General features: G+C 42.4%; 1 protein-coding gene across 2 annotated transcripts in view; it reads right to left on the bottom strand.

Moving 5' to 3' along the window:
- The window catches only part of VEPH1 (ventricular zone expressed PH domain containing 1), an 86,354-nt gene that overhangs the window by 36,448 nt on the left and 22,283 nt on the right, over positions 1–27,623 (bottom strand). For both annotated transcript variants that reach the window (XM_009279123.1, XM_009279131.1), the window contains exons 5-8: positions 26,629–26,838; positions 17,633–17,853; positions 10,704–10,913; positions 9,385–9,779 (exon numbers count right to left, since the gene is read on the bottom strand). In XM_009279123.1, coding sequence (XP_009277398.1) covers positions 9,385–9,779; positions 10,704–10,913; positions 17,633–17,853; positions 26,629–26,838 — 1,036 coding nt within the window. The remainder of the gene's footprint in view (positions 1–9,384; positions 9,780–10,703; positions 10,914–17,632; positions 17,854–26,628; positions 26,839–27,623) is intronic.

The raw sequence follows: 27,623 nt of genomic DNA, 5'->3' as shown, positions 1-27,623 counted from the left end.
ATAATACAACATAGCAAGACCTATTCACACCTGTGAGACTTGAGGGCAGTCATTTCTAGAGAAAACAACTGTCTGCACTTGCACTTGGCGATGCACAGCGGCTGACAAAGGGGAATCTGATGAGTGAGCAGGGATCAGGTCTGTAGGTTTAGCTAGGCAAGGGAAGCATACAAAAATTTTTGCTAGGAAGAACAAAAATAAATCACTTGCAGGCTTGAGTTAGCAAAAAAGCTTTGAAGGTGAAAACAAACCAGCCTCAGTCTACGAAGGTGGAGACAACTCAGTTCCCTGAATCTCTGTGTAATTCCTCATGTGGAAACACGTAACCACTTACCCTGACTTCGCCTGGTAAGGAAAGATGAATTTAGCCCCGAAGAAACTTTCCGGATATCAGTAAGATACAACACACAGGAGATTCCTGTCAACAAAACCTACTTCCTCTCCAACAGCTCCCCCAGCACATGGCACATCTTGGCAAATGCTGGTAATCCAATGTTGACTAAAGGTCCTTTTGACGTGATTTAAAGCAATGAAGTCCAAATTATGGCAAAGATGGATCTGCAACTCTTCAAAATACTTGGTCAAAAGTATGTAAGGGAGAGAGGAAGGAAAAAATCAACTAATTTCTCTGAGGACATTAAGCCTGTTACATTGGTCACATTAAGCTATACATTTACAGACTCTAGAACCAGTTTTGTACTTTAAAAACTACTGTCACTTCTAAATGTGGAAAGCAAATTTGAAGCAGGGTGTTTATGCCAATGTCCTGGTTTCGGCAGGGATAGAGTCCATTTTCTTCCTAGTAGCTGGTACAGTGCTGTGTTTTGGATTTAGGATGAGAATAATGTTGATAACACACCGATGTTTTAGTTGTTGCTAAGCAGTGTTTACACTAGTCAAGGACTTTTCAGCTCCCCATGCTCTACCGACTGAGAAGGCTGGAGGTGCACAAGAAGCTGGGAGGGGGCACAGCCAAACTGGCCAAAGGGACATTCCATACCACGTGATGTCATGCTCAGCATATAAACTGGGGGAAAGCTGGCCGGGGGGGCTGCTGCTGGGGGACTGGCTGGGCATCGGTCAGCGGGTGGTGAGTAATCGCATTGTGCATCACTTGCTTTGTATATTATTCTTACTCTTATTATTTTATTTTGTTTCAATTATTAAACTGTTTTTATCTCAACCCATGAGTTTTCTCACTTCTATTCTCCCAATTCTCTCCCCTGTCCCGGCGGGGTGGGGTGGGGGGGGAGGGGAGTGCGCGAGCAGCTATGTGGTGCTCAGTTGCCGACTGAGGTTAAACCACGACAGCCAACTTCTATTTCACTGAGTAACCTGTCCCATCTGACCTAATTAGGATTTATGGAAACACCATTTCAACCACTAGATCTGTGGTTGATCTAGTCCCTAATAGCACTTCTATACTGCCTGGGCTCATATAGGTGTTGACTGTGGAAAAAGAAAAAGGAAAGAAAAAACCCCAGAGACAGACTTGTCCTATGACTATTTAAGAGTGCTAGTTCTTGGAGCTGGACAATGGATACGATCATTTTGCTTGGGCCAGGAAAATCCCTTGTACATGTCAACACATCAGAGGATACTGCACAAGGAGGAAAGGGACAGTTCAAGGGCAAGATGGTACGACACCAGGTATGTCTTCATTGTGGCATTGACTTAGTACGGGCAGTCATGGGTAAATGCATATACTGCCTTGGTCTGAACGCCAGTCACCCCCATAGCTGCTGCTGTATTACTTGCATGAAAAATTAGTTTCTTATGCACCCATGAGCTGCTGTCAGCTGAGCCACGCTCTGACTTTCTCAGAGAGAATTACGGCACATTTTGTACATCTTGTCAGCACTCCCTTTGGTAACGGCAGAGAAACCAATTTCTCAGCACATGGGATCTCAGCCTGTGCCCCCCACATCCAGGTGGAAAGGTGGCCAGCCTGGATCTACCCCATACTCAGGGAGAGGCCAGCGAGCTCTGGTGCAAAGCAGGTTTATTAGGTGAGGAGTCTGTGTATGTTGATGAGTTTTGTTTAGGCTAAGCACCAGCTTGGTTAACTCAGCAAAGGAGAAAAGTTCATAGCTCTGCTTCATCTCATTAGCAGCAAAGAAATACCTGCTGCTGCTGAGTATCTGGGGTAACATGCTGAACAGACAGAACAATTGCTTGTTTTATCCAGTTACTATGAATTATCCCTATTGACGAGCACCTAAGAGCAAACCTAAGCCAAGACATTTTAGAGTTCTGTGCATCCCTCCACTCAAGCAACTCCCCATCTCAGCCTCCCCCGGGCATCATACCCAGCTGCGCCTGCGTCCCGCTCTCCTGCATCGCTGACAGCAGCAGCTGGTGATGCTTGGGCACATCTTCTCCATAAAGAAGGATGAGTTCTCCTTCCTCAGCGTGGCTTTGGCTTGGCTTAGCAGGAGAGTCCGAGTAACACAAGGAAAAGATTTTAAAACATGAAGAACGTGTGAAAGGCAATGCAAGGCACAGAATAACCCCACAGTCACCAAATGCCCCAGATGGCAGAGACTGATCAAGATCCCAAGGAAACGCTCCTCTAGTCAAGAAACATTTCTCATGACATCTGTTGGCAAGTCTCAAACTTCTAGCAAGAGAATAAGCAACAACTTGTTTTTTCTACAGGAAACGAGAATATATGTTGCAATTTTAAAGTTCACTACTAAGTGGTTGTGCCTGGGGAAAAAGAACAAAACGTAAACAGAAGAATGTCAGTAGAGTTGTTAACTGTTGTTTATTCCAGCTTAACATGCTGTGCTAAACTAGGAGGAACATAGGCAAGTAGGTACAGAGTCACTGGTTCTGGGAACAATTAATGCATTATTTGGTTTACATTGGTAATCCTTTACTATTAAATAAAAATCTGTTAATAGAAGTAAAAGTATGCTCATAGATTTCCCAAATAGAGTCAAACCCACCCATAAACGTGAAACCAGAGAATAAGAAATGTATAAAACTTTTAAAATTTCAGTTTTAAGCCTTTTTCAGCTTCCTCAGTTTCCTTTTCCTGGTAGAGGGCTGCTGGCTCACCCTGCCTGCACAGCGGGCACAGGCAGCTCCTGGAGGAATCGTTAGGTCCGTCCTGGTCCAACCCAGAAGCTCAGACTGATTTGGCTTTCCCCCCAGGAGAGTGATAACACCACCCCCATTGGGAATCTCCCAGCTACCAGGTAAAGTGCATCTGCAGACCAGCCTGTTTAAACTGATGCTTCCAGATTAGGTGTAAAGCACACATAATTTGCTATTATCACATATGTGAGGGCAGCAAGTTATGAGCATGTTCATGTTCCTATTAAGCTCCCCGTTGTGCTGGGAGTTTCTCCACAGTCTGACGATGCAGATCACCGTGAGCGTGATGGCCATCCTGTGAGTTAGCACTTCCATTCTCACTACCAGCCCTCACATTTGGGATGCATTTGAAATACCAGTCCTGCAGAATAAAATGCCAGCTAATATTTTTTTTGGCCTAGCAGCAGCAGAGTTCATCTCTGGAAATGCTGGCCTGAGCCTATGCAACTTTGTGGTCCCACTGAAGGAGTAGAGGTCCATCTGTTCCAAATCAACGTTTGGCTTATGGAATGCTGGAATTTATCAGACCGGTGCAGGGGTGAGCACTGCAGGGGAGCAATAAGCTTTTCCATCTATGCCATCATATGGTACCTATTATCTCTCAGTACAGCATAAAACATAATAACAACCAGATTTAGGGCCAGCATACTGCAACCTGTTTCCCCTGCCACCTCCTCCTCTTTCAGCATTCTGTCATTAATCCCACAAAATGTTTACTGTTTTTATTTCCTCCTGTAGGGCACTGAGGAACCAGGAGTGACTTACTACTATAAAATGGCTGTAATATTTTTCATTGGATGGCATTGCATTTTGAATGTGGCTTCAGTGACCAAGGATTGAATGATGCACTAGATCTTGCTGGGCTCTATCCTTTTAAAAAGGAGGCTAGGCAGGCTGGAGATGTGCAAATCCTTCAGTATCCTCTACACACATGTATTATCAAATGCTTTCTTTCCAACAGCTCACTTGACACTCAATGTTCTGAGCTGTAGGCATTAATGGTGGCATTTTTATACCAATTATCTAAAGAGCAAGTAGAACTAGAGTGGAAAACAAGGACCTGCCCTCAAGTTATAACCAAATCCAGCAGCCGTGCAAGGCTTATGTCTGGGAATCATCTGACACCAGCCACTCCCAGAGGCAGGATACACATGGCCATGCATTTGATCCACCACCCCTACACATCTGGGAAACAAGAAAAATAAGTCAAAAATCATGCAACATGGAGGGTTCAAGGTGAGACCCAGCAAGGCTAGAGCAGGTGGAGCCTGCCAGCTGCTCAAGAGCCCTGTGCTGCATGCAGGGGTAATTGGGGCGACACCAGGTAAAACAGAGTGGACTCAGGTCTCAGCTGGATGTTGTGACACTCCCGAAGCCAACTCTGGCAGGTCATAACACCAATAATGCCATCTTTCACCTAAGCCTTTCAAAGCAACCTACTTAAACCATTGCGAGCCCTGTCTCCCCAGAAGGGTACATGAGACCTAGAAAAGCAGAAAGGCTGAAGGACCTTTCAAGAGAGTACCTAACTGCAGCCAGTGGACAAACTGCAAATGCAACACGGGGATCCTGAACATAGGCTCTTGTTCTTAATCACTGGGACCCCAGTCACACCAAGGCAGCGGAAATCCTGCCCAGCATACGCTGAAAAGCAATAACCAAACTCAGAAGCACTGAGGAAATTATAGATGCACAAGTCTGGGCCACTGCCATCTGCAAGATCCTGGAGGTACCGATAAGATATAAGATCACAAACCATCTGGAAAAATACGGGCTGATGAAAACTACTTTGCTTAGCTCCATGAAAGCTAAAGAGCCTGACAAATATGGTGGCTTTTTTTTTTTTTTTTTTAGGAAAAGATCCACAGGATTAAGAAGATTAAAGTGATGAACATGACATAAAAGAATGTCTCAAATTGCTTAAGGCATGGCAGAGATGTGAATCTGGGCAAAGTGGTTCAAACTGAGCAGGAACTGAACCAAACCATCAGCCCCAAACTGAAACAAGCTAAAATAAATGGATTTTTGTGGTTTCAGATGCCTTCTTTCTACCCCAGTTTAAGTCCCCTCTCTGACTGCAGTGTTAGTTCCAAAAGATTCACTTATGCACATACACACATGCATCTGGTAAGCTGTTGTAGCTTGTCTGTTCTTCAAAACACCCTCAACTAAACCATTTTCTTAGTATAAGACATTCTGGCCAACAGCCCAGTCTTAACCCTGCATCTGCTGTAGGATCATCACCTAATTCATGACTCTGCCTGAAGCACATGCAGCCAAAAATAGTAAATACTGAATGAGATAACAGAGCTGAAGACATGTCAATTTTTCAATGTGTATAGGAGGCATCTTCAAACTGTCACAGACAGATCGTGGATCCACCCTTACAATTCTTAACCTGTATCCTTTCACAGCTGTAAAATCTAACACTTAATATTACATAAATTTTGACATATAGTATAATTCGAATGAGCTTGTAAGTAAACAAGGAGACTGAAAAAACACACCCGGTAAAGCAAAAATATTTTGTGAGGGCTAAGACCTCCACAGCAAATGTCTGACTCAACAGGAAAAAAGAAAATTTGCAAATCACAGACAATGTTACAGAGCAGAGGATGCAATCAAAGACATGCAGGGGACCTGGAGTGGTCATCAGATCTACCCCCTTACCCATGCTCAGAGTCAAGAGTGCCTATGACATTAGGAGTTGTAGTAGCAGTACAGCTGGCTGATGGCGTAAGGCAAGCTTCAGAAGAAATAAAATCTTATATTACATCAACTGATGTATGTGGAAAAAAACAAATATTTTAGGGAGCACCAACCCTTCTTCAGATCTGTCAAACCTCGCAGTCTTGCCTTGCCTAGGCCAGCTTTCCACGTTTCTTTAACGTGCTTTTAACCTGCACAACCTCCTCCACGAGCACAAGCTAGAGAGATTTTTCTACTGTTTACGCTAAATCTTTATTAGTATTTAAGCTCATTATTTCTTGCCTTGTCCAGCATGGGCTGTTCCCTTAACTGTCTTGCAGTTTTCTAGCTGAAAATTGTTATCAAGTCCTCCTTCAGTCTTCTCCTACTTTGGTTAAGAAACCAAATTTTCTCAATTTTCGTCCTTTCGAAGGATGTTGGAATGGCAATTCTGATTCGAGTCAGAAAGTCCCACAAGTACCTTGTCCTGGTATTAGCTTACAAAGGGCAAGTAAAAGAGCTGTAAGCGAGGAGTGCAAGAACAGAACAAGCACACAGCAGTAATTTCCCTCCTGCTCTGCCAGTACCTCCATCTGTGGCTCCAACGTTTCCAGAGTCAGGGGTGGTATTATTTTGATAACTCTTGAACGGCTCTAATCCATGAATTTACCTGATCACCTTTGAAACCAGGTACCCTTTCAGCATACTTAACGTACTGTAGCAATCAGTTCTGCCATTTAATTACATGTATCTAATTATCTGTTGAGGTACCCATTTTGTGTATTTTGTATTTGCTTCCTGACAACTTCATTACATGTTCTCTAGTACCTGTATTAGGACAGACAGTGAGCCACCACTCTCAATTAATCTTCTCAGTCATTCATGATATTGCAAATCTCTATCAGCTGTCTCTTTTCTGGACTGTGGAGTCCCAGTCCATTTTTCTTTATATGGAGTTCTCTGATTATCCTCATACTCCTGCTACTGGTCTCCTTTGTCCTTCAAGGTTCAGGCTCCAATTAATGCAGACAATGACATAATGATGTCATTTGATGTATCTATTTTTCTTAATAATTCTCCTGTCCATTTGCTTTTCTGTCAGCTGCTGAGCACTAAACTGAATGTCCTCTGTCATTCTTCAAGGCAGTGACTCGTATTGGGAAAACCTCAGCAGCCTCCTGCTTTCATTCCTACTGCTCTTGGTATTAGTGCCCCCAGACCTGGCAGGGGCTGTGCACGCTAATTCTGGATGTATCCAAAGGCATGCAAGCTGCTTCTGTCCTCACCAGTACGTCACTGCAGCATCCTTTCGGGGATGCCACCCAGTCTCAGTTTTAAGCAATAAGGAATTCACCATGTTCACAGACAGTCTGCCCAAAGGTTAAACATCATCTTCATTAGAAATGCAAGCAGGGGTTTGAATTCTGTTTCAGTGAAGTGAACAGAATTTGGCCCATCATTACTTAGAAATTCTTACCACTGACATTAACACTCTGTTGACCTGTGTGTGAGCTGCCACGTGAAAGCCCAGGAAAGGCATGACTCTAATGAAGAGGTACATGGGGAAATTTGCACTTTCCATTATTAGCAAACTGCAGTGTTATTTTGCAACACATTTTGCCACTATTTCCTTCAAGTACTCTGTTTCATGGGAGATTGTCCTGAAGTGCCTATCTTCTCATATTTTCCCTGGTTTACATATTAAATTTCCATTTCAACAAACTCCTAAATAACCAACATAAAATTAGCCAACTGTGTATAGTAATATTTTCTAACATTTTCTTACTGTTTTCTAAACATCTTATTTGAAATGTAAAACAGATCAATTTGAATGGGCCTTTATAGTGAACGGGAATCACAGAAGTCCAATAACTGCAAGGTTTTTGATGGAGTGGTTTATGTAACATCTGAGATATTAACAAAGCTGTCCCCTGCGTAATGAGCCAGACTGCATTTCTTCAGCATATTTAGAATGAGTCACATAAATCTCCTGTTCTGCACATGTGTCCCTACTCAAAGAATTTCCCTAAGAATGCTAGTTGAGGATTTTCAGGAAATTACAATAGTTTGAATGAATTTAGAAATAGTCACGTGCTTAGAACATATTATAATAGCTACTTCAGAAAGGAAACTGAGCAATACATTTAAAAATATTCAACATATTCTATTTGATTAATGCAAGGTCATAGCATTCAGCGCTTCAAGCCAGATTGTTCACTCTTATGTTTCCACTGTAATTTTATGAAAGAAAAAAAAAAATTATCATTAATTCTACCAAATAACTACTTCAAAGAGTAAACCTGGAATTTAAGATATTTAGGAAATTCTCCAGAAACATAAGCTTTTAAAATATATATATAGTTATATCCCTTTGATGAGTGGAAACCACTTCTCAATTTCTTGACCACTGAAAAAGTAAACAAACATTTTATCAACAAAAGTTGATATTTGATGGACCTGAAGTTATGTAGTATTAGAAGATGACATTTTAAGTGACTGCAAATTAATTTAATTTATTGAGTCAGATACTCTTTGCAGTCAACGTGGCCCATGAAGGGTTGAGCTGTAAATTGCTCACGACCACCAGCAAGTGGTTAGATGCACACAAATTCACATTAAAGGGAGCGACTGCTGCTCAGTATAAGCAAGAGGCTCACAACCCAACCTAAAGAATTTACTTCAAAGAGAAGTATCAAAGACCCATCTTGCAGTGTATCACCCATCTCCCCCGCAGTCTCACAAAACCAGCTTTCTCACACTTGAAAACAAATACCCACCCTTGATGAAAGCAGAAAACATTAAATAACCCCAGGGAAGTGGTGAGATAGGATCCAACCCAACCCGAAGCACTGGGGATCTCATTCTGTTGTGCCTTCAAGGAGCTTTGTGTCTGGGCTGGAATGTGCTGACCTGAGAGTCCTGATCTGCTTCATTTCTGGTGTATCTTGTAAGTCAATTGATTTAATATCGTGTTAATGAGGAAGGCTACCCAGATTTGCTCTAGACCAACCCAGCAGGCCAAGAAGGAGGCTTAAGTATTAGCATGTGCTCACCCATTCGCTTACGTGGCTGAGTCCGACTCATGGCACATGCACTCTGTTGCACTCAACTCTCCATGACCGTTAACACAGCTCCATAACTTACAGCCTGGAGCTCGGTGACAGTCAGGAGGAGAAAGGCAGAAAGGCACATTCCCCTTGCATGCCTGCCCTGCAGACATGCCCAGAGGTATTGCCAGCCCTAGCCAACAGCCACTGCTTTTCAGCTCAGTGTGACAAGTCATGCCCTTTTCCAGAGAGCTCTGGGTTCATTCCCTATGACAGCCAAAAGGCAAATCCTGACATTAACCCTCATGGGAATCTGGGGTAGGCAAGGGTTGCACTATATCCTGAAGGAAAAGAAACAGTCCTAGAAGATTTCAAAACAATTGCAGATTGCTGCAATTTGTGAATGACAGTTTTATAAAACTAATGTTCTTCCCCATCCATGAGCTCTGCGCTAGGGGATCTTTGCTGCCCATCTGCCTGAACCCCGTGATGACTTTCAGTGTAGTGTGTTAAAGTTCCCATAATCGGAAAGGCTCAGACCTCTTACCTTCAATTACACACTGATCGGGGATAGGAATTTTCCTCCCCATCTCCGTGACATATGCTTTCACTTTACCCAGGTTTTCCTTCAAGTGCAAGTAGAGCTTGTCCTGGTATTCCACAGGGCTTGTCACGGCCTCTGCACTTCCTTCATGGGCCTTTTCTTTAGCAGATTCTGGCAAATTTGCTGATTCCATGTAATCGATGCTTTGGTGTGAAACCAAAGAATTTCCCAGTTGCACTGCTTCAGTATCAACACTAAAAGGCAATTTGTCATTTTCTTGGCTAATGTAGATCTCGGTGAAGGAGATACCAGCAGTTATCTCCCCATTGTCCTCATCCTGTCCACTCTCTGAGTTTACCCCCTTCACGCGGACTGCATGCAAAGCGAGGCTTTTGGACCTAGAAGGTGATTAAGGAAAGAAAAAATGTTTTGGAATAGAGGTAAGACACAAAAATCATCTGAACACGTGCACTTCCGAGTTACCTCTGTGCAGCTGGTTCAGAGAGCTGAGAGTGGGGCTCACTTAGCCAGAGGCAAGTATCTTTTGATAAATACGCATTTCAAAAACAAAACTCAAGCCACAGCTTTAATAAGCAAATGAAACTAAATAATATCCATATATCACAACATCTAAGTGCCATGGACAGAGCTAGTCAACCTATCAGCAAGAAACTTATAACCCCAGCACTGGAGTATATGTTTATCAATCGCATCATAAAAATGCCATCCAGCAGCCATTTAACTGATCCAAGGTTCAGCCTCCAGTTCTTCATTGCTCCGTACCTATATGCTGAGGATGAATTTAAGCCTCCATAAGAGTAAGAAGGGTAGAAGTGAAGTGACTGAAAGGGCAAATAGTGGAGCAGGAAGAGAAAACCTCTGCTGTGAAGCTGCAGTGCACAGGCAGCCTAAGGACACTGCGGTTGCACGTTGCTGTCCGAGCCCTTATCTCACCCAGGGTCCCAGAGAGTCGCACTCATCTCACACAGCGGGCACAGCACGGGCAAAATCTGATTCAAACATTTGATACATATTGTTAGCAATAATACCCAAGAAAGGTCTCTGTGTCTTCCTTTCTAGCAATATCTGTATGCAAATATTTTCCTATCCCTTGTGCTGTTTTAGGGCACAGAAGAGATTAAATAAATAATTTAGAAAGATTTTATCCAGCCTTTGAATTCATGGATATGATACTTGGTTAAAGTTAGACTTACGATGCCCATAGGTATCATGCAAGCGGACCAAATTCTCAATGTTTGGATAAAGTTTTGTTACAAAACTGATATTCATGAAAACCACTCACACATTTTACAGAGCCATACCTGTTAAATCTCATATCCTTCCTTTCTTCTTTAGAAACCTGGCCTAAACTGTATCTCCGCACTGAGCCAGGAGTACTGTTGTCAACATTTATTTTCTCTTCAAAAGCCTGTATTTTAACTTGAAGCTTTTCATCTTCTTCATTTCCATTCATAACAGATTTTAAATCATCCAGTGGTACAGGAGATTCTGTTTCAGTATCATTTTCCATCCTAAGGAAGTAGAAAGCAGAGATTTAACTCTGGCACACTGTGTTCATAGTGATGCGGATGCTGCATTTCTGCCTCTGACCCGTGTCATGTATCTGGTAAAATAATTATGTTTCAGCAGAGATTCTCTTAGCGGTTGATTAATCATTTTCAGAAACATCTTCTAGATCAATGTCTCTGTCAGATGGATCAGAAACATTAAACATCTCTGGCAACACTAAATTAGAAACTGCATGTACTATATCTGCATAAGCAAAACCCAACTCTTTCCCCGATAGTCCCATAGCAAAAAGTTTTTCAACTGAACTTAAACCATTCTCTCAAACTTGCTAAACAGCGACTTATTACATTATTTTCATAAACCAAAAGTCAAGCTAATTGCAGAGTTTATAGAAGTCTGTGGTTTTAAAGGTTTGACGAAAGTACATGCAGTTCCTACTGAATTATTGTACTCTGAGTAAGAAAAATATCTTTTTAAAATCAGCACATGGACAGAAACAGGCTCAGGAAAAGTTCTAAGCAATGTGACTGAAGCTCAGCAAAAGAGAAAGAGAAAATGAAGAGTTAAAATGAACTTGTAGGACTGCAGGACAAGTTGTTTTATTTTACATTTGATTGTTATGTTAGTCTTAGAATATGTAACCTTTTAACGCAAAATATGAAGGTAACTTTAAAATAAATTGAAAGGAAGCTGTTAAAGGACAAAAAGAAATCTGCTGTCAAATATACTGCTGGTAAAAATTTGCTTTCTAGCAATTAAAATATCCTCTGCCCAGTGAAAAACGTTGTCTTCACTGGAGGCCCAGCAGTGCTGCCGCAGGGGCAGTAATCGCTACCAGCCAAAGCCCTACGGCACACCAGAAACCCTCTGCAGAAGGGTCCCAGGATGAAAGATCCACCACCCCAACCCAGGGCAAGGGGAGGCACACCAGTGTCACACCCTACGCCAAGTGCAGCCGTTTCTGTGCCCAAAACCAGGTTTACTAGATTAAGGTTTTCAGTCTGAGTGCCAGATTCCCCAAAACAGGGCTTCTGAAAACAGAGTTTGCTGGGTTCCTACACAGCTCACAGCCCGTGGCGAGCCTCAGCTCCTCCGAATATTGGGCCATTCGCCAGAAACCTAAACCTTGGGTATCCCTTGAAGATGCTGCTTGGCCTTTAAGCAGCAGCAGGACTGAATTTCCCAGGGGACCAACAGAGTACTGTGGCAAAAGCACTGTTGCTCCTTCTCCTCTTCTTCAGGGAGGTGCCTTCTGCTGAGGATTTATATATTCCCATCTTACTCCTGCAACTGTGGAGTAACTGGATCAAAAAATCATGAAGGCAGCACAAAGACAATCAGAAATCTCATAGAGAATTAAGGGGTATTTGACAGTGTTTACTTTTTAAACTCTACCCACAGCTCTAGAACAAGCTTGTTTTGCTTCTGACCATTTCTTTGGGTTTTTTTTCCCTGACGACCAAACATCTGAATAGCTAAATCTGTAAAATATAGATATGGAAAGCCACAAATGAGAGTTTTAACATAGCACTTTCAAAGCAGCAGAGTCTCAACAAGTCATGCTCACAGTCGGGAAGCCTATTAAAAACTCTCAAATACTGCAAATTACCAATTGTGGAAACAAAGCATGTTTAAAAAAAACAACCACGAATACTGCATCACAAAACGCACTTTTCATTTGTTTTGATAAAGGCAGTTCAGGATATTTCTCAGGGGAGTTGGCAAGTTTTGTCTTGTTTTGTTTTTAATTTAGGCAAGATCTCATATTAACAATGCAGAACACTTTGAAAAAAAATTATTCTTCTGTAATAAAGAACCTTGGTATGACCTTTGCTAACAAATCTTTCTGGAGACGTGGAACAAGATTTAATTTATTAGAAAGCTGTCACTCCAACATAACTCTCAACACTGGTCCCATTGTGGGAACTAAGCACCAAGAAAAACGTCTGTTACATACGTATATACATATAAAGCCTTTTGGCTACAGAGAGGGGACTGATGGGGTTTATGAATGACAGACCCAAACCAGCAAGCCTCGATGATGTCTGGAAATAAAAACGGCCTTTTATAAGAACACCTTTCTGTCCAGCATTCTCCCATTGAGCTCTGATGGCTTTGTGAAGGAAATACAAGAAAATGCTTCTGCTAAAGAAACACATTAATGAATCCTATTTGCCATACATAAAGCAGCAGTAAGTTAGTGCATACAGGGTTCATTGCTGCCTGGTGCTCCTCAAGCACCTTGTTTTTGACCCTGTTGGTGCCTGGGATTTCAGAGCAACTGCAAGCACTGTGGGAGGGAGGCAGAGTGCTCAGCCCTGGGCATGCCCCCAGGGGACCACTTGCTCTCATGTGTACCCAATTTGCAGTCGCACCAATTCCCATGAAGCCAAAACCACGTACCCTAAGCGAAATGTTCAATGGAGCCTCCACCCCGCGCCCAACGGGATGCCTGGCAGGCCTTTCTGCTGGCCTCCCCTTCCAGCAACAGTAAAATAAACTATTGTTTGAAATCTTGGCAAGAGACATTCGGTACATTGCTGAGGTTGCTGGAGCAGGCAGGATCAGCTTACACCAAAGCTCAGGCTGTTTTTGAGAGGAAAAGGATGCACAAACCTACCGAGAAGTCATAAGGACCTGGCTTGCAAAGATAGTGCTATGCTACTCATCGTTTCACTGCTTTTAAATTCTCTGTAGAAAGAGATCTAAATATACAGGTCAGCAAGTCAAGAGTGATACATTAATTTGAAGAGCATTTCTACAGACCACCAGCACCATTATCAACTTTACCAGTCAGGTGCTTAAAATGGGAGAGCATACACAAATAGAAATTGCTAAAAATACACTCAAGATGGGGTTGCTTCCAGGGCTTCAACTTTGTGTGGATGGAGGCAACATGAATGGATCAAGTGTGGGTCCTTGTGGTTCATCAAAGTACTGGCATAATCACCTCCTCAAATACGATGGAAGCGCAGATTTGAAGAAGGCAAGTGGTGGATAGTGATGGCGATCTCAAAACCTCCGGCTCACAGTTGGGAAGCCCATCAAGAGCTTCCAAATATTGCCAGGAACCGATTATGGAAACATCATCAGTTAGATAATGTTCAAGGCTGAGGTGTCACAGGGAGCTGGAGGCTGCATCCTCCGGCGCTTCACACGCAGCAGCGCTCACAGCCTCTGCACTCACAAGTACTAATGGGGGGGGCCAGAACATTTTGATAGCTGATGCTGGTGGACGCAGGCAGTGCCAGACGCTGCCTGACCTGCCTGCGGGGCTGCTGCTCCCTGGGGCCAGGCAGGACGCAGAGTGGCAAGGGGAGTGCATGCTTCATGCACGCAGGCTTCTTGGTACCTGCACTGAATTAAATCACACCATAGTCCCTTACCAACATAGGAAAGTCTTAGATGCTATTACAGCTCTCTTCACCACTACAAATGTTGATTTAAAGAAGGACAAATACAGTGGTAAATGAATGGTAAATGAATGGTAAATGATGCCATGTGCTAGAGCTATCCTCTCCTTTAAGGAGAAAAGACAATTTCATCCAGCCACTACACTAAAATGAGTAGCACTGGTACAGCCTGTTATGCTCGGTTCTTACCCAGAACGAGGGCTTGGAAGTGTCATTAAATTTTCTTTCTTGCCTTTCTTACCTTCTTTTAATTGACCATGCTATACTTCTGGGTTGGATCAGTCCATTAAAACTCAGTATGTGTTCTTAAAAAGCACCTCTGAGACCGAATAACTTACAATTTTGTGACAGTAAGGGGCAACAGAGCATCGCGTGGTTTTAATTCTACTCTCCACTAACTGCATGTAAAATTCCCTGTGTCAAACAGCTCCAAGCCAGCCATCGCTCTGAAGAAATCAGTTTCTTCTTATGTAAACACATGATTCTGGAAGGAATGGTTATAATCCAGCCACACATTTTAAAATCCTGTTTTTCTTTCACAGCATAAATACTCTGGATTGCTGCTCTTTAAAAAACACTGCAGTTCAGTAACTGCAGCAGCTCTGGAGCTAGGAGGGTATTTCCATTTTGACATCTGCACCAGTCCCACTTAGGCTAGTACAAGTCAGAAGAAACTCCACTTAAGTCAGTGGAGAACTCTCATTTTAGCCTTAACTGCTGCTTCATACTTGTTCTTGTCCGATCTAGCTGATCGGACTATGTTTGATTCAGCCCTGAAATGTAAACCCAAAGAATACCTAAAAATTGTAATTGTGAAAAATCAGTGTTTCACTCTGATCTCTCATAGCCACGTTGAGATAATGAGACGATGGCAGCTGCAAGCGTATAGGGAACCGGGGTCTCAGAGGATTAGGCAGGTGAAGCAGGAAAAAATAAAATTAAAAAAAAAAAAAAAAATCAAGCAGCAGATGGAGAATAAGGAATAATTTCAGAAAGGTTTGTTTGAAAGGGTCCAGACCCTGCCACTGGCCCAAGACAGCTGCGTGCAGGGCAGACCCCGCTGCAGCAGACACGTCCCAGGACACCGTTCCTTACCCAGAGGAGTATCAGGAACAGGTTTTCCTTCCCATCGCTTCTGGCTACACTCACACCCGCCTCGTGGTGAGCGCGGCTGCATCACAGGGACTGTCCTGTCTCATAAAAGCAGCGATTCATCCACAGAAATGTTAAAAACTCGTAACAACAAAACAGTGTGGAGGAATGTCTATTTTAAGTTCCTTCCACTGCAGAAATAAGGCCAAACTCTGCCCTGCCTTAAACCAGAATAAACTCTGAGCAGCTCCACTGCAGCCCTGGGATAAGGTGGGTGCATTTTCATCATCTGCCCCTCATATTACCCCTCTAGAGTCTGGCCCCCTGACCCCATGGCAACTTTCATACTCCGAAGATAACAGTTATATTTTCATTTGCTTATATGCATGGCTGTGTTCAAACTTGTCACTCAGAAGCAAATACAACTTAAACAAGCAAACAACCAAAGCCTTTTCCTTTCATGCTCAGTATAATCAGTAGAGTTTTTTTCCTGAAGGAAAATAAGGATGTTTTCTGAAAAATCCACTGAAAAATACTATCATTTCCTCCCTTCTCCTCCCCCAGACTCTCCACCCGAACAGTATTTTGCATCTGTAACTACACACACGCAGATGAAGAAGCTTCTACTCCTCAGCAAATCAAGTCCTTAACAAAAGGGAATTTTTGAGAGAAATGGAGAAACACAGCAACAACATTTTAACAAAAACCTTTTCTTGTTTTTTACCAGCTCTAGTGATAAATGTTAGGTGCACAAGATAAGGAATAGGAATATCACAACATTTTAGCAAATAAAGTAAGTTTTCTACCATAAATGAAGGCACATGGTGGGCTGCATGAATAATTATTATGCTTCGTTACTGAAGCCTCAATTCCTGCACTGCTTCATTGCAGTTCGCAGAACATGACACCCTTCTGGTCCCCTTCACTAAGTGACATCTAGCATAATCTTCACAGGTAAACTTGACCAGTTTGGAAAACGTGCATGTCATTTCATGCTCGCTTTGCTATCTCCACTTGGGCTCTTTCACTATCTTCAATGAAACTTTTCATAAAATGAGTGCCGAGGGCTCAATTTCAGCAGAGGTTTCTGCCACCAGGTGCAGTTCGGATGTTTCTTACATCCTTGTCGTAAAATGAGGGACTATATCAGAGTTCCTCTCCTTTTTCATCTTTAACTCTCTCCAGGATACCAATTAATTGTTTGTCGAATGACCTCAATGTTTTGGCTCTAATTCCACAAGACTGTCTCCAAGGCTATCCTTCATGGTTATGAGTTTTCTGACATCTGTGTTAAATTTTATCACAGAATTACTATTCCTTTGTGCCCTCTTGACCTATTTCAGTATACACAAAGCTAATTATAAGTCTCTCCCTAATTCAGAGCGACTACCACCATATATTTAAATAACACTTACATTCTTACTATGATGAATGCAGCAACACTCCCAATGCTTTAACCTTAGGATACACATTTAGAAGAAGCTGAGTGAGCAGAACATCTTTTTATACAAGCCTGAGAAATTTTTTTCAGACTTTTTTAGCAAACCTTTATCAGGGAGCTGTGCCAGTCATTGTTTTCATCAGCTTCAGTAGTTATCTTCTAGAATAAACTCAATGATAATTGTGTAGCCTGACTTCACTGATTTATTTTTAACTGAAGCTTTTTAGATTGCCTTAGTCTACTTATCTGAGACATGGCTTTCTTCCTGTTCTTTAAGTGCTAAAACTTGAACAGCTTCTTTATTCTTCAGTGCCAAATGACACAATTTCTGTTGTACGATGTTCAGAGGTCATTCTGCCTGGTAGCACGAAGCTGGTGTCTGCAGTGCACCTACAGCTCTTACTGCCACCCTTTAATTACAGATTTCTGCTTTAGTGTCAATTATCCTTACGCTTGCATTTGAAATGCATACCTCAAGTTACTTCTACAAGTAGGGATATGGTGCCCATCAGGTGTCTGTAAACTATTTTGTATGCTTACCTGACCCTATAAACTGCACAATCCAATGGCTGAGTGAGCATATACTGGAATGATACAAGAGGGATATCAAGATCAATTTGAAAATGGCAATGTAGCAACTTATAGGAACTGTGGTACATCTTACTTTCAGCTGATTGTTCATTCATCGCAACTTGAATATATTTAATATAAACTTATACTGCCTTACACAGCCATGGAGATGGCTGTGGCTTTGTCATAAAAAACCTAGCTTTACCTGGCTCCAAATGTGTTGTCGTTCTCTAGCTGTCGAACAAGGAGCTTGGCTATGGCAGTGAAACTGTTGCTCATGCGGTAGATATCTCTGCTCTGGGTGCCCAAGATGCTCGAGAAGGTGTCAGTGAGACTCTTAATTTCCAGCAAAAGAATATGGTGAAATGAGTGCTCCATGTTGGCCAGCTGGTTCACCAAGTACATCAGGCATATTCTGGCTCGTTCCTAGACAACACGAGGAGATAAAAACTACTTTAAACAAATTAATTCATTGTTTGCTTGTGCAAGGGAGGTTTGTGTGCATGCTGCTGATTGACAAAATTGTCATTGGGGAACAGTGGCTACCCCACAATAACTAACAAAAAGGCAACTGCATCAAACGCAGAGTTTATTTTTTGTGTACTATTGACATTACATTTATTCTTCATGGTATTACCTAACCCAGCCTAACTTCAGTACACCTTGTCTCCTCCTCAAACCTAGAGACAGAGTCCCTAAAGCCTCTTTGAAGGGCCCTGCATTGCTCTAGGGTGGTAGATCAGCCTGGCTCAGTGATCAGGGCACCAGTAGCAGACCTAGCTCCCCTTTCATCTTTGATGAGCCTTATGAGCCTGGCCAAGCTACTTCACCTCCCTATACCCAGTTTCTGTGCCCTTTTTTTGCTTTATTCTGTGCTGTTAGTGGCAGGCAAACTCTCTTGTAAGGGGCCAAGCACTCACGCATGCTGCTCCAGTTCACAAGGTCGTCTTCCTCAGGGTCTTTTTCCTTATGTCCGTACCTGACCTGTTACACGTTGAGCTCGCGGAGGCATTAGCATGGACACAAACATGTTATAACCCGCCGGCAGGCCTCAGCTCAACAGACCCCGCAGCTCAGGCCTGCACTGGTTTGTGGCACTGCATGACTCATGACCAACTGCGGTTTTGTGTCTTCGTTACAGCCTCATTGTATTAATGGGCTAATGTCCAGATTTTTGCTTTGTCCATCTTACTCTCCACTCCATAACTGCAAATAATCAAGAGTCACCAGTCAATTGCAGTGAATTCTGCATATGCCATTAGCTGTTACAAATACTTTGCCAGAAGTGAAGATCTATTTTTTCAGCCCATAAAACGTTTCCCAATCACGACTTCCTTTCTGAACCTGTTGGGTGTTGCTGATTTGCTATATTTAGCAGTGTCACCTAAGAGCTTGTCATCACTGGTGCTACCCAAACTGAGCGGGACTCCTCCGGCACAGCGTTGGCAGAGGAGCAAGGCGCAGTGGGCAGGAGTGGGGGGACTATCAGCATCTCTTCTCACTAATGGCGAGAGGTTAAAGTACCTTGTAAATCATAGGGGTTCTCTCCTTTCATAGCAATTCATTTGGGAGCAACGCTCAGATTAGACCCGTGACTAACACTGCAACAAAGAGATGTTTAAAATGAGATTTCATTTTAAGATCTCATCACACGTGATAAGGCACTGTCTGGCAGCTGTATCAATCACTGCCAATGCACTGAAGTCTGATATGCCCTCTGTAGCCAAAGTTTTGCTTGCCAATTTTTCAGGGGGATGTGATCTCACCAATTTATCAGCGAGATCACATCCCCCACAAATTAGGATTAAAGGGGCTGTTTCAGATCATAATATTAAGCATGCAAATATTTTCTAGCAAAGATACTTTATCATTTCTGCTTGGCAAGGGCACACAATTCCAGTTCCAACTATTTCTGTATGTACGTGTACAAATTCACATACTAAAACAGAAACCCCAAAGGTGAAGAAACACATTAGGGTTCTGTTTTGTTGTAATTGTCCTAAGTGTATTAGGTTCCACAATCCTAAAAATATCTAAGTGGGAAAAGCAGCAGAGAAAGAAGCAATTAACTCCGGAGCTCGTATCAGATCCTCCACTGGGGTAACTGGGTATGGCTCCACTCAGTGAAACCCACTTGGTACTCAGCAGATTGTTACAGAAATTGGGAGATATTTGCTTTTAGAACCTGTGCTGAACCACAAGCAAAGGCACTTTAGGAAAATAAAAAATTGTTTTCTTCCCAAGGGTTAGCAGAAAAGGAGGGGAAGTCTTGTGCCATACACTTCCTCAAACTGTGGGGCAATACCATTATTACCTCTTCTCTTCTGGGACCGTGTAACAGGACAGAAAAAATTGCTGAAAGTTTGATTCCAAGTACAGCTGGGCCATAAAAATACAAGGGGGACTTTGGCAGAACATAGCCCAAGCATCACAAGCAAGACATTTTTTGAAGAAAAAGTCAACTTATTTCAAACAAAAGAGGATCTGCTACACCGTGCCATGACAAAGATAAATGAGAAAAGCGTATCAGACAAATTGCTTCCCTTCAGCCATATGGGGAAAAACTACAGCTACATCCTTGGATGGGTGGGGATGGTGTGACGGAATGAGCTTTTTTTCTCAATGGCTTGAAAGAGGTTGACTTTTTGGTGCATGTTCACTAGTTTATTTGGAAGACAATCCTCCCTCCAAGAGATAAACACAGGCTCAATTAACATTTAAAACACATTTTTGTTTCCTAAACAAACTGTGCAGAAGACGTAACTGGAAGAGAAGTTTGACTATTTTCATGTCACTTTGATCCAGCTGGAGTGTCTCCAGCCATGCTGAAATGCTGCTACTCGCCTGGAGTGAGGTAAAAGAACAATAAACTCTACTGAGTAATGTAATATGTAACTGTTATACAAAACAAAATTACAGCAAAATAGCTCAACATGAAAGCAGTCATTATCCCTGCCGCAATTTTTATCCAAAAATTTTCAGAAAGTCTGTTTGGATATACATAATCCATTGTTATTTTAACAATTCTTATTTTATGTTTTCATGTATTTTTTCATAAGCATCCCTTGCACTTTATGGCATTACATCTGCCAGTAGGTGAAGATCTAAAATACAAGCAATGAGGTGTGGCAAAGTATTTTGCTTTAGCTTAAAATCAGTCTCAGGACACTACAAAAAGAGATCACGAGGCTTTCAGAAGTAACTCTGATTTCAGCTGGTTCAAAACATACAGTTATTGGAAAAAAAAATTATTAAAATGTTCAATTGACCTATGCCCCAAGATGGTGTTTTGCTTTGCACAAATTTATGGTTAAGGGACAAGTTCTGATTTCAACTTCACACATGAGACTGTCACTGACATCAACAGAAGTGGTGTGTATAAACAAGAGGGCAACCTTTAAAATAAAGGGATCTCTTTTCAGCCAAACCTCTCATCTCTCCAGGGGTCTGTCTAAACTGCCAAGGTGGAGAGTGCAGTTCAGTGAAAGCACAAAAGGTTGCTTCTAGAAGCCAGCAGAACAGATTTTCTGCTCATATCTGCAATCTATACCATGAAGAGCCAAGCCTCAATCCTTGCCACCTCTTTTCCCCAAGTAAACCGCCCAGTGAAATAAAATGTCAATGAATAAAATTCCAACACTACTATTGTTGTTTCATTTCCCACTTGTTTCGCTTAGCCAGGAAGGGGATGCTGATGCTGATTCACAGCTATAAGTAAAAGCCAGCAGCATATCTGTAACACGGCTCCATTACAGGAAAAGGAAGAGGGGGAGAAGTGACAACAGAGGTTTTCAGGAAGGCATTGCCACAGCGGGCTGCGAGACAAGACCATCAGCAGTGCATGTGTCTGCAGGGACCATTTTGCTGCTTGCACGTTTCTACTTGGACCTGATCTAAATAAATTAACTTGTTTCAGTAATGCTTGTAACTTAGCAGTTACGCTTAGATCAGAGTATTGTTTTAATTCTTTCTTGTGGGTGCACTCATTGTTATATACTGAGCCTTTAAGACCTGTCCAGCTTTTATGATGCCAGATGTGTTTCCGCTTATTTTATTGCAGGCTGATTGTCTGCATTGCAGTGAGTGATGCCCCATACTCACTGCAACAGAGAAATCCATGGCATTTTTTCTTCCTTTCAAGAAGCCTGATCTGCATGGGAACATCCAGAGACATGACCCGTCTCTTGGCTCATGAAGAGTGGGGGCAAAATCTGCACAAGGAACTGCCGGCGTAAAGCAAACAAAACCTTCACAAGGGAAAAGGACTATGAGAGATCCACTGTGTTACTAAACACACATGAGCCACCAGGACGCTTCAGTCACCACATCTTGTCTGATGCAACCCTAGGCAATTGTGGGCCAACGAATGTCCCACCAAAGTAGCTCCTCATACCCCCATAAAACTGTGAACCACAAAGCACTCAAGGTCCCTGAAATAAAATAAAAAAAAATCCTTAGGGAAAAGAGACAAAACTCACAAATAGAAGGTGAGAGAAAGACCATCAGTTGTAACGTCTGTGAAGGAAGAGGGAACTTGCTATGTGAAAACGCCCAGGTGATGCAGGGAGCAGACCACATCCCACATCACAGAAGAGGCAAAAACCCCATGAAACAAAAGTATTTGACAAGGAGAAAATGGGAAACTTTAAGCCCGCCCCAGCAACTCTAGCATAAGTTTTGCACCCAAAATGGTGACTAGCCTTGGCTCCAGCATGCAATGCCCAGACATCACCCAAGCACATTTTAAGGCTCTTTCTGCACCATTTATACCAGAGGGAATAACTGAACTGGCAGTGTGGCACAGCCAGAAGCACATCCAAACCCTTCAAGAGCACCAGTGACACAGAGGTACTGCTCCCCACTGAGGAAAGGCAGGAGACACCAGGTCTTCCAGCAGAGAGCAGCAGTGCTGGCAGAGGCAGCTGTCAGGCTGCTCACGGGCAGGGCTGGGGCAGCCATGGCAATGCAGACGGCACCCGAGACCTACTTGCTCCTCAGGATGCTCCAAAGCTCCTGTATATTGTGCTTGGACCTCTCCTCACCTGGAGAGCTTGCCTTTGTTTTCACACCAAGATGTTCTCCCTGGCTTGAGCCACAGCATTAAGAGCCTCTTTCTGCCACACTGGCTCCTCTGCCCAGCACAGGGGAGACAGGACAGAGTGGGGACAACCTCCAGAGAAGATCCAGTGGTGAGGTTTCAATGTGTGTAACCTGTGTTCAAGTGACAGCATTGTGCAAGCCTGGCACTGATGTCAGGAGCCTCACGGACTGATAGGGCTCAAAGGTGACTGCAGAAACAAAATCAAGTCACTGGAGCACTGGTAACTACTTAACACATTTCAATCAGGGCAGATCTTCCATAATTCAGATATTTTTTAGAAAACGAGAGGAGAGGAGCCATCTCACATTGGAAAGTTCACCTCTGCCACCCTTTGCATGTTGCTTTTATCAATGTTTTTGAGTATCTAGTGACAGGTCTCCCAGGTGCCACTAAAACAGAGCCCACTACAAACAAATGAAAAGCATGCCATCCCTCCAAACACACAGCGGTCGTGGCGGCAAAGCAGGCTGGAATGTAGTCTGCTGCTAAGTCAGCAGCTTGCAGCTTCTTAGAAAAATAAGACATATGACACGGGACTTAATGCCAGTTACTCGACACTTACAAGAGAGATTGGAGATTATTCAGTGCAAGCTTGCCCAGGCTGCATGTGTAACACTTGGTAGCTACATGTATCTGCACAAACCAACAGATTAAAAAAATATAAGGAGAAAATGTTCTGCAAATCATTTCTTTGTAAACTTCACTGTAGTCTATGATTTCCAACAATATATGAAATACAACATATCCAGTCGGTTCCTTGCGTATTCTTGGTATTGGTATAAAACAATAACAACACAAAAAGGCAAAATAAATTCAATCCCTTTTAAGTAGCAGAACACAGCAGAAAAGGGGCCTCAGTGACACTCACATGGGAAGAGCTGGTTCAACACGCTAAAATACAGAATCCGAACTAAATCCTCAAATTCTGATCCCAGCTGTGCTCATTTGAAGATTAGCTAGTTATAAGCTGTAAAGCTTATAGATGTTGAATCTTAAGTACTAAATGCAGAACTAAATGTGGTCAGCTGCAGTTTTTATAAAGGTAAATTTTGCTGGGGTGATGTAAGTAAACAAGAGGAGAACAACAAACTTCATTTGGCTCATGGTCTTCAATGCGATTTTGGCTTCTCCCCCTGACCCCCTGCAACAGAAATAAGATTTACAAAGCCAAACCAAATCTGGTTTTGATTCTTACAAGATAAATTGCATTTTAAATGAATATAAAGTTCAAGATCGGCAGAAACAGCAAGTGTAGTGTCTTCCTGTGCTGTACCCACAGCAATCAGACACCCGTAGTCCAGCCAATACACACTCAAAACTAAGTGCCAAAGGAGAAAGGATTGGCCTTATTGCAACAAGTGAAATAAGACTTGCACGACATCCATCCATGCCAGCGAACAGGAGTGCAGAGGGGCTGCCCCCCAAACCTCCTCCCTGCCTTCCACCAGGCTCCCCTGCTCCACAATATCCATTTAAATTAGTGCAACTGTTTCATCTAAGAGTATTACCGAGACAATTCTGAATTATTAAAAAGGTTGTGCAAAGAAAAATTTCCCCTTAAACTTCCCTGCATTTCTCATGCGTCTTGTTTTACCTTCAGCAACACGTAACAGGGCATAACGCACCCCGATGCCCTACAATGGGTTTGCCTGATGCGCCTACACCGGGGTAGGCGATATGCTTCAAGTTGCCCCACCGATCCTTCATCATCAAGCAGAGCTGTTGCCCAAACGCACCGACAGCTACCAGCAAGCTGCGGTACGGGGCACAGAGCGTAACCCCCCAACAACACCCACTCCCAAGACTTAAGGGACTAACTTTGGTTAGGGGCCAAAAGAAACTATTTTTTCTGGAGACAAAAGCCTCTCTGGAGATTCTCCAATGACCGCTATCATCGATGAGAGCACACCGTTATCTGTATCTAAACAAGTAAATAGAGGAACTGTCATCTTAAAGGCAGAAGATGAATATATGGAGGATATTCCCCCACACAGCAAAACGATGTAACTTTTCTCCCCTCCTCCCTCCAAACTGGCCTCCAGTGGAGTCAAAGGAAGGACAACCAAAAGGTCTGATGCAGAAAGGCAAACCCTACAGTGAAATCTCTAGCCTTTATGCAGACAAACTCCAGTTGACTTAATGCAAGTTTTGTCTCAAGGATCACTGAAAGGACGTGGAAACTGCGGGATTCAGCTCTTTGCTGAAATAAATTATCCAGGTTACTGTATGGCAGACGTCAGTGCCACACTTCAGCAAATGGTTAGATTTATTACATACCATTCATTTTCTGCTATATAATGAGTTTTGTGTCTCCCCTCCTCCCTCCAAACTGGCCTCCAGTGGAGTCAAAGGAAGGACAACCAAAAGGTCTGATGCAGAAAGGCAAACCCTACAGTGAAATCTCTAGCCTTTATGCAGACAAACTCCAGTTGACTTAATGCAAGTTTTGTCTCAAGGATCACTGAAAGGACGTGGAAACTGCGGGATTCAGCTCTTTGCTGAAATAAATTATCCAGGTTACTGTATGGCAGACGTCAGTGCCACACTTCAGCAAATGGTTAGATTTATTACATACCATTCATTTTCTGCTATATAATCGATTCCCCCCCCAGCCATAAAAATTTGAATTATTTACCAGAAACTCTTTGAATTCAACAGAACATTATTTTTGCGTTTACAGAACTGTGATTTGAGGTGGAAGGAAAACGTGTATTAATAGTGGTGAAAGACACATAAGCTCATACCTGGGAATGAAAATAAAATCTCATTGAAAGTCATGATGTGTCATAAATAAGTCTAACCAGTTTTGTGTCCTCAGGACACCCAAGGTCTTGAGCAATCAGGTTGTTCACGAGCTCATGGTGGTAATCTCCTCCAGGCTGTGTTTTTAGGAGCAGGGGATAGCAGCAGGGTAAGATGGGTCTCATTGGGGTCTAAGGCATTTCCCAGTCCCAGCGGGACAGGGCTAACATCGGATCTTCATGAGCAGGATCCCTTGCCACTGGGGATGCAGGGATCTTTGGGCTGCTCATTGGAGCTGGTATTTTGGGGAGGGCAGAGGGCTCTGGGACCTGAGACCTGCCTGCCTGTTTCTGTACACACAGTGTGTTTGAGTCTGTTCATGGCACCTGGATTAGGTGAACATCCCTCCCGCATCCAGATCGCACAGTTATAACTAAAGCAAAAACTTCAGTGCAAATTCATTATGCCACCATGAAACTCCCATAATTTTTTAGGAGTTTGTCACTGTAAATTCTTTTTAGGCATAATGTTCCCATTGGGTCAGATCCCAAACCAAGATGTTCCTGTGATGAGGCTTGAGCCCAGCGTCACCACTGAGCGTTTTCATTATAAAGACATTTGTCTGAAGTATCCAATTAACTACAGCTACAAAGCCAAAATATCTGGATTACACTATACAAGGAAGTTCATATTTCACTGCATGATTACAACATTCCTGAAGGCTATATGCATCTAAAATATGATATCATACAAAGGGTGTGCAAAATATGTTTTTCTTTTTCTCTGCCTTTCATTTCACATATAGGTACACTGCAACCTAACTTAGCTAAGCCCCTGGAATAATGACAATTTTGTGCTTTAATCAAATAGGAATTTTAGCCATTCCATAAAAAGACAATTCGTATAAACAGAACATACATATGCACAGACCAAATGCACAGTAAATAATAATAATAATTTATGTATTTATCTTTACAGTTATGAGAATTTAAATGTTCATCTTTTTCATGCTCATTAATTTATTCTAGAAAGTTTCTTTCTTTCCCACTAACCTAAACCCTATTTCTGCAGAGACCCTTTACTACATGACTGTTCCTTGGTTAGAAGGTCGAAGGGCAGTCTCAGCCACTAAAATACCACATCTGATTTTTGTGGTACTTGCTCTCGTAGCCATACTGGTATTACAGTCTAGACCTATCATGGTCTTATGACCAGGAATATGTTCTGGTAGGGCAGTCTGGTTACTCGTGAAGAAAGGAATACTTAGATATATTACTTCAGACAAGATTTAGAAAAAAACACCCCAAACAACCCAACCCCAAAATCAACCAACCAACTTCTTTTGTTTTTAAACTTACCTCATCAATATGTCCAACAGCTCCAAAGATCTTTGCTGTTTGCCCAATCAAACTCGGAAAACTCTCACCAATTTCTTTCAGCATCGGAAGAAAAGTGGCTAAGGCTGTTGGTTCATAGCTGGATATTGCTGTAAGTATGTTTAGAATAATGTCACTATGGTTAGGGTCTCTCAAGTGTCCAAATAGAAATGGAATACACTCTTTCAGCACCTATTAAAAAAATCAGACAGAAACAAATTGTGAATATATTTTTTAATTGTGATACATATAACCAAAAGAGGCCCTGTACGTTGGAGTGATAAGAATAAAACACTAGACTTTGATTTAGTAAAATACTTTTCTACCCTTGCTGACCTTTGCACACAGCTATCGCTGAGGTCAATCAAAGTTCAGCTCAACATATGGAATAAGGGTAAGCTGTAGCCTTGAAATATTGCAGTTATGCATATATAAGTAAGGAAATGACCAATTGTTAAAAAAAGACAAGAAAATCCGCACCAAATATTTCCCTTGCTCTTGGCCAGTCCTATACTTTTTTGATTAAAACAACATAGGACTTAGCCTTCCTCAATGATACAGTAAATTAAAGTACTAGTAGAAATTTTTGGTTTCCACTGGAAACTAAATAACGTGGCAAGGTTAATAGCTGGAACAGAGTTAAAAATAAGAGGCAAGATCCTCACTGCACAAAAAAACCGCTGTAGGCAAGTTGTCATTTCTTGTAACAACACAATTTTCAAGAGGCTGAGGGTATACTCCTTAAAATCATCTTACAAACAGGATACAGTGTATACAACTATCTATTGAATGATTATTTTTCATATAAACACACATGTACACTATTACATCTCTGATTCAGTGAAACTGTTGCATCTGTGTAAAAGACATTTCAACACAGAAATGGGCAAAACCCCATTCTTCTGGGTTTTTTTGAGAATTATCAGTTCTAGCAAGTTGATACCTATCGCTTTGGCAAAATACTGCAGGTGGGTGGC

The sequence above is a fragment of the Aptenodytes forsteri genome, unplaced genomic scaffold (assembly GCF_000699145.1).
Source record: "Aptenodytes forsteri isolate BGI_AS27 unplaced genomic scaffold, ASM69914v1 Scaffold299, whole genome shotgun sequence".
NCBI lineage: Eukaryota > Metazoa > Chordata > Aves > Sphenisciformes > Spheniscidae > Aptenodytes > Aptenodytes forsteri.
The sequence above is the reverse complement of the archived record's forward strand: the minus strand, read 5'-3'. Positions and strand labels throughout refer to the sequence as shown.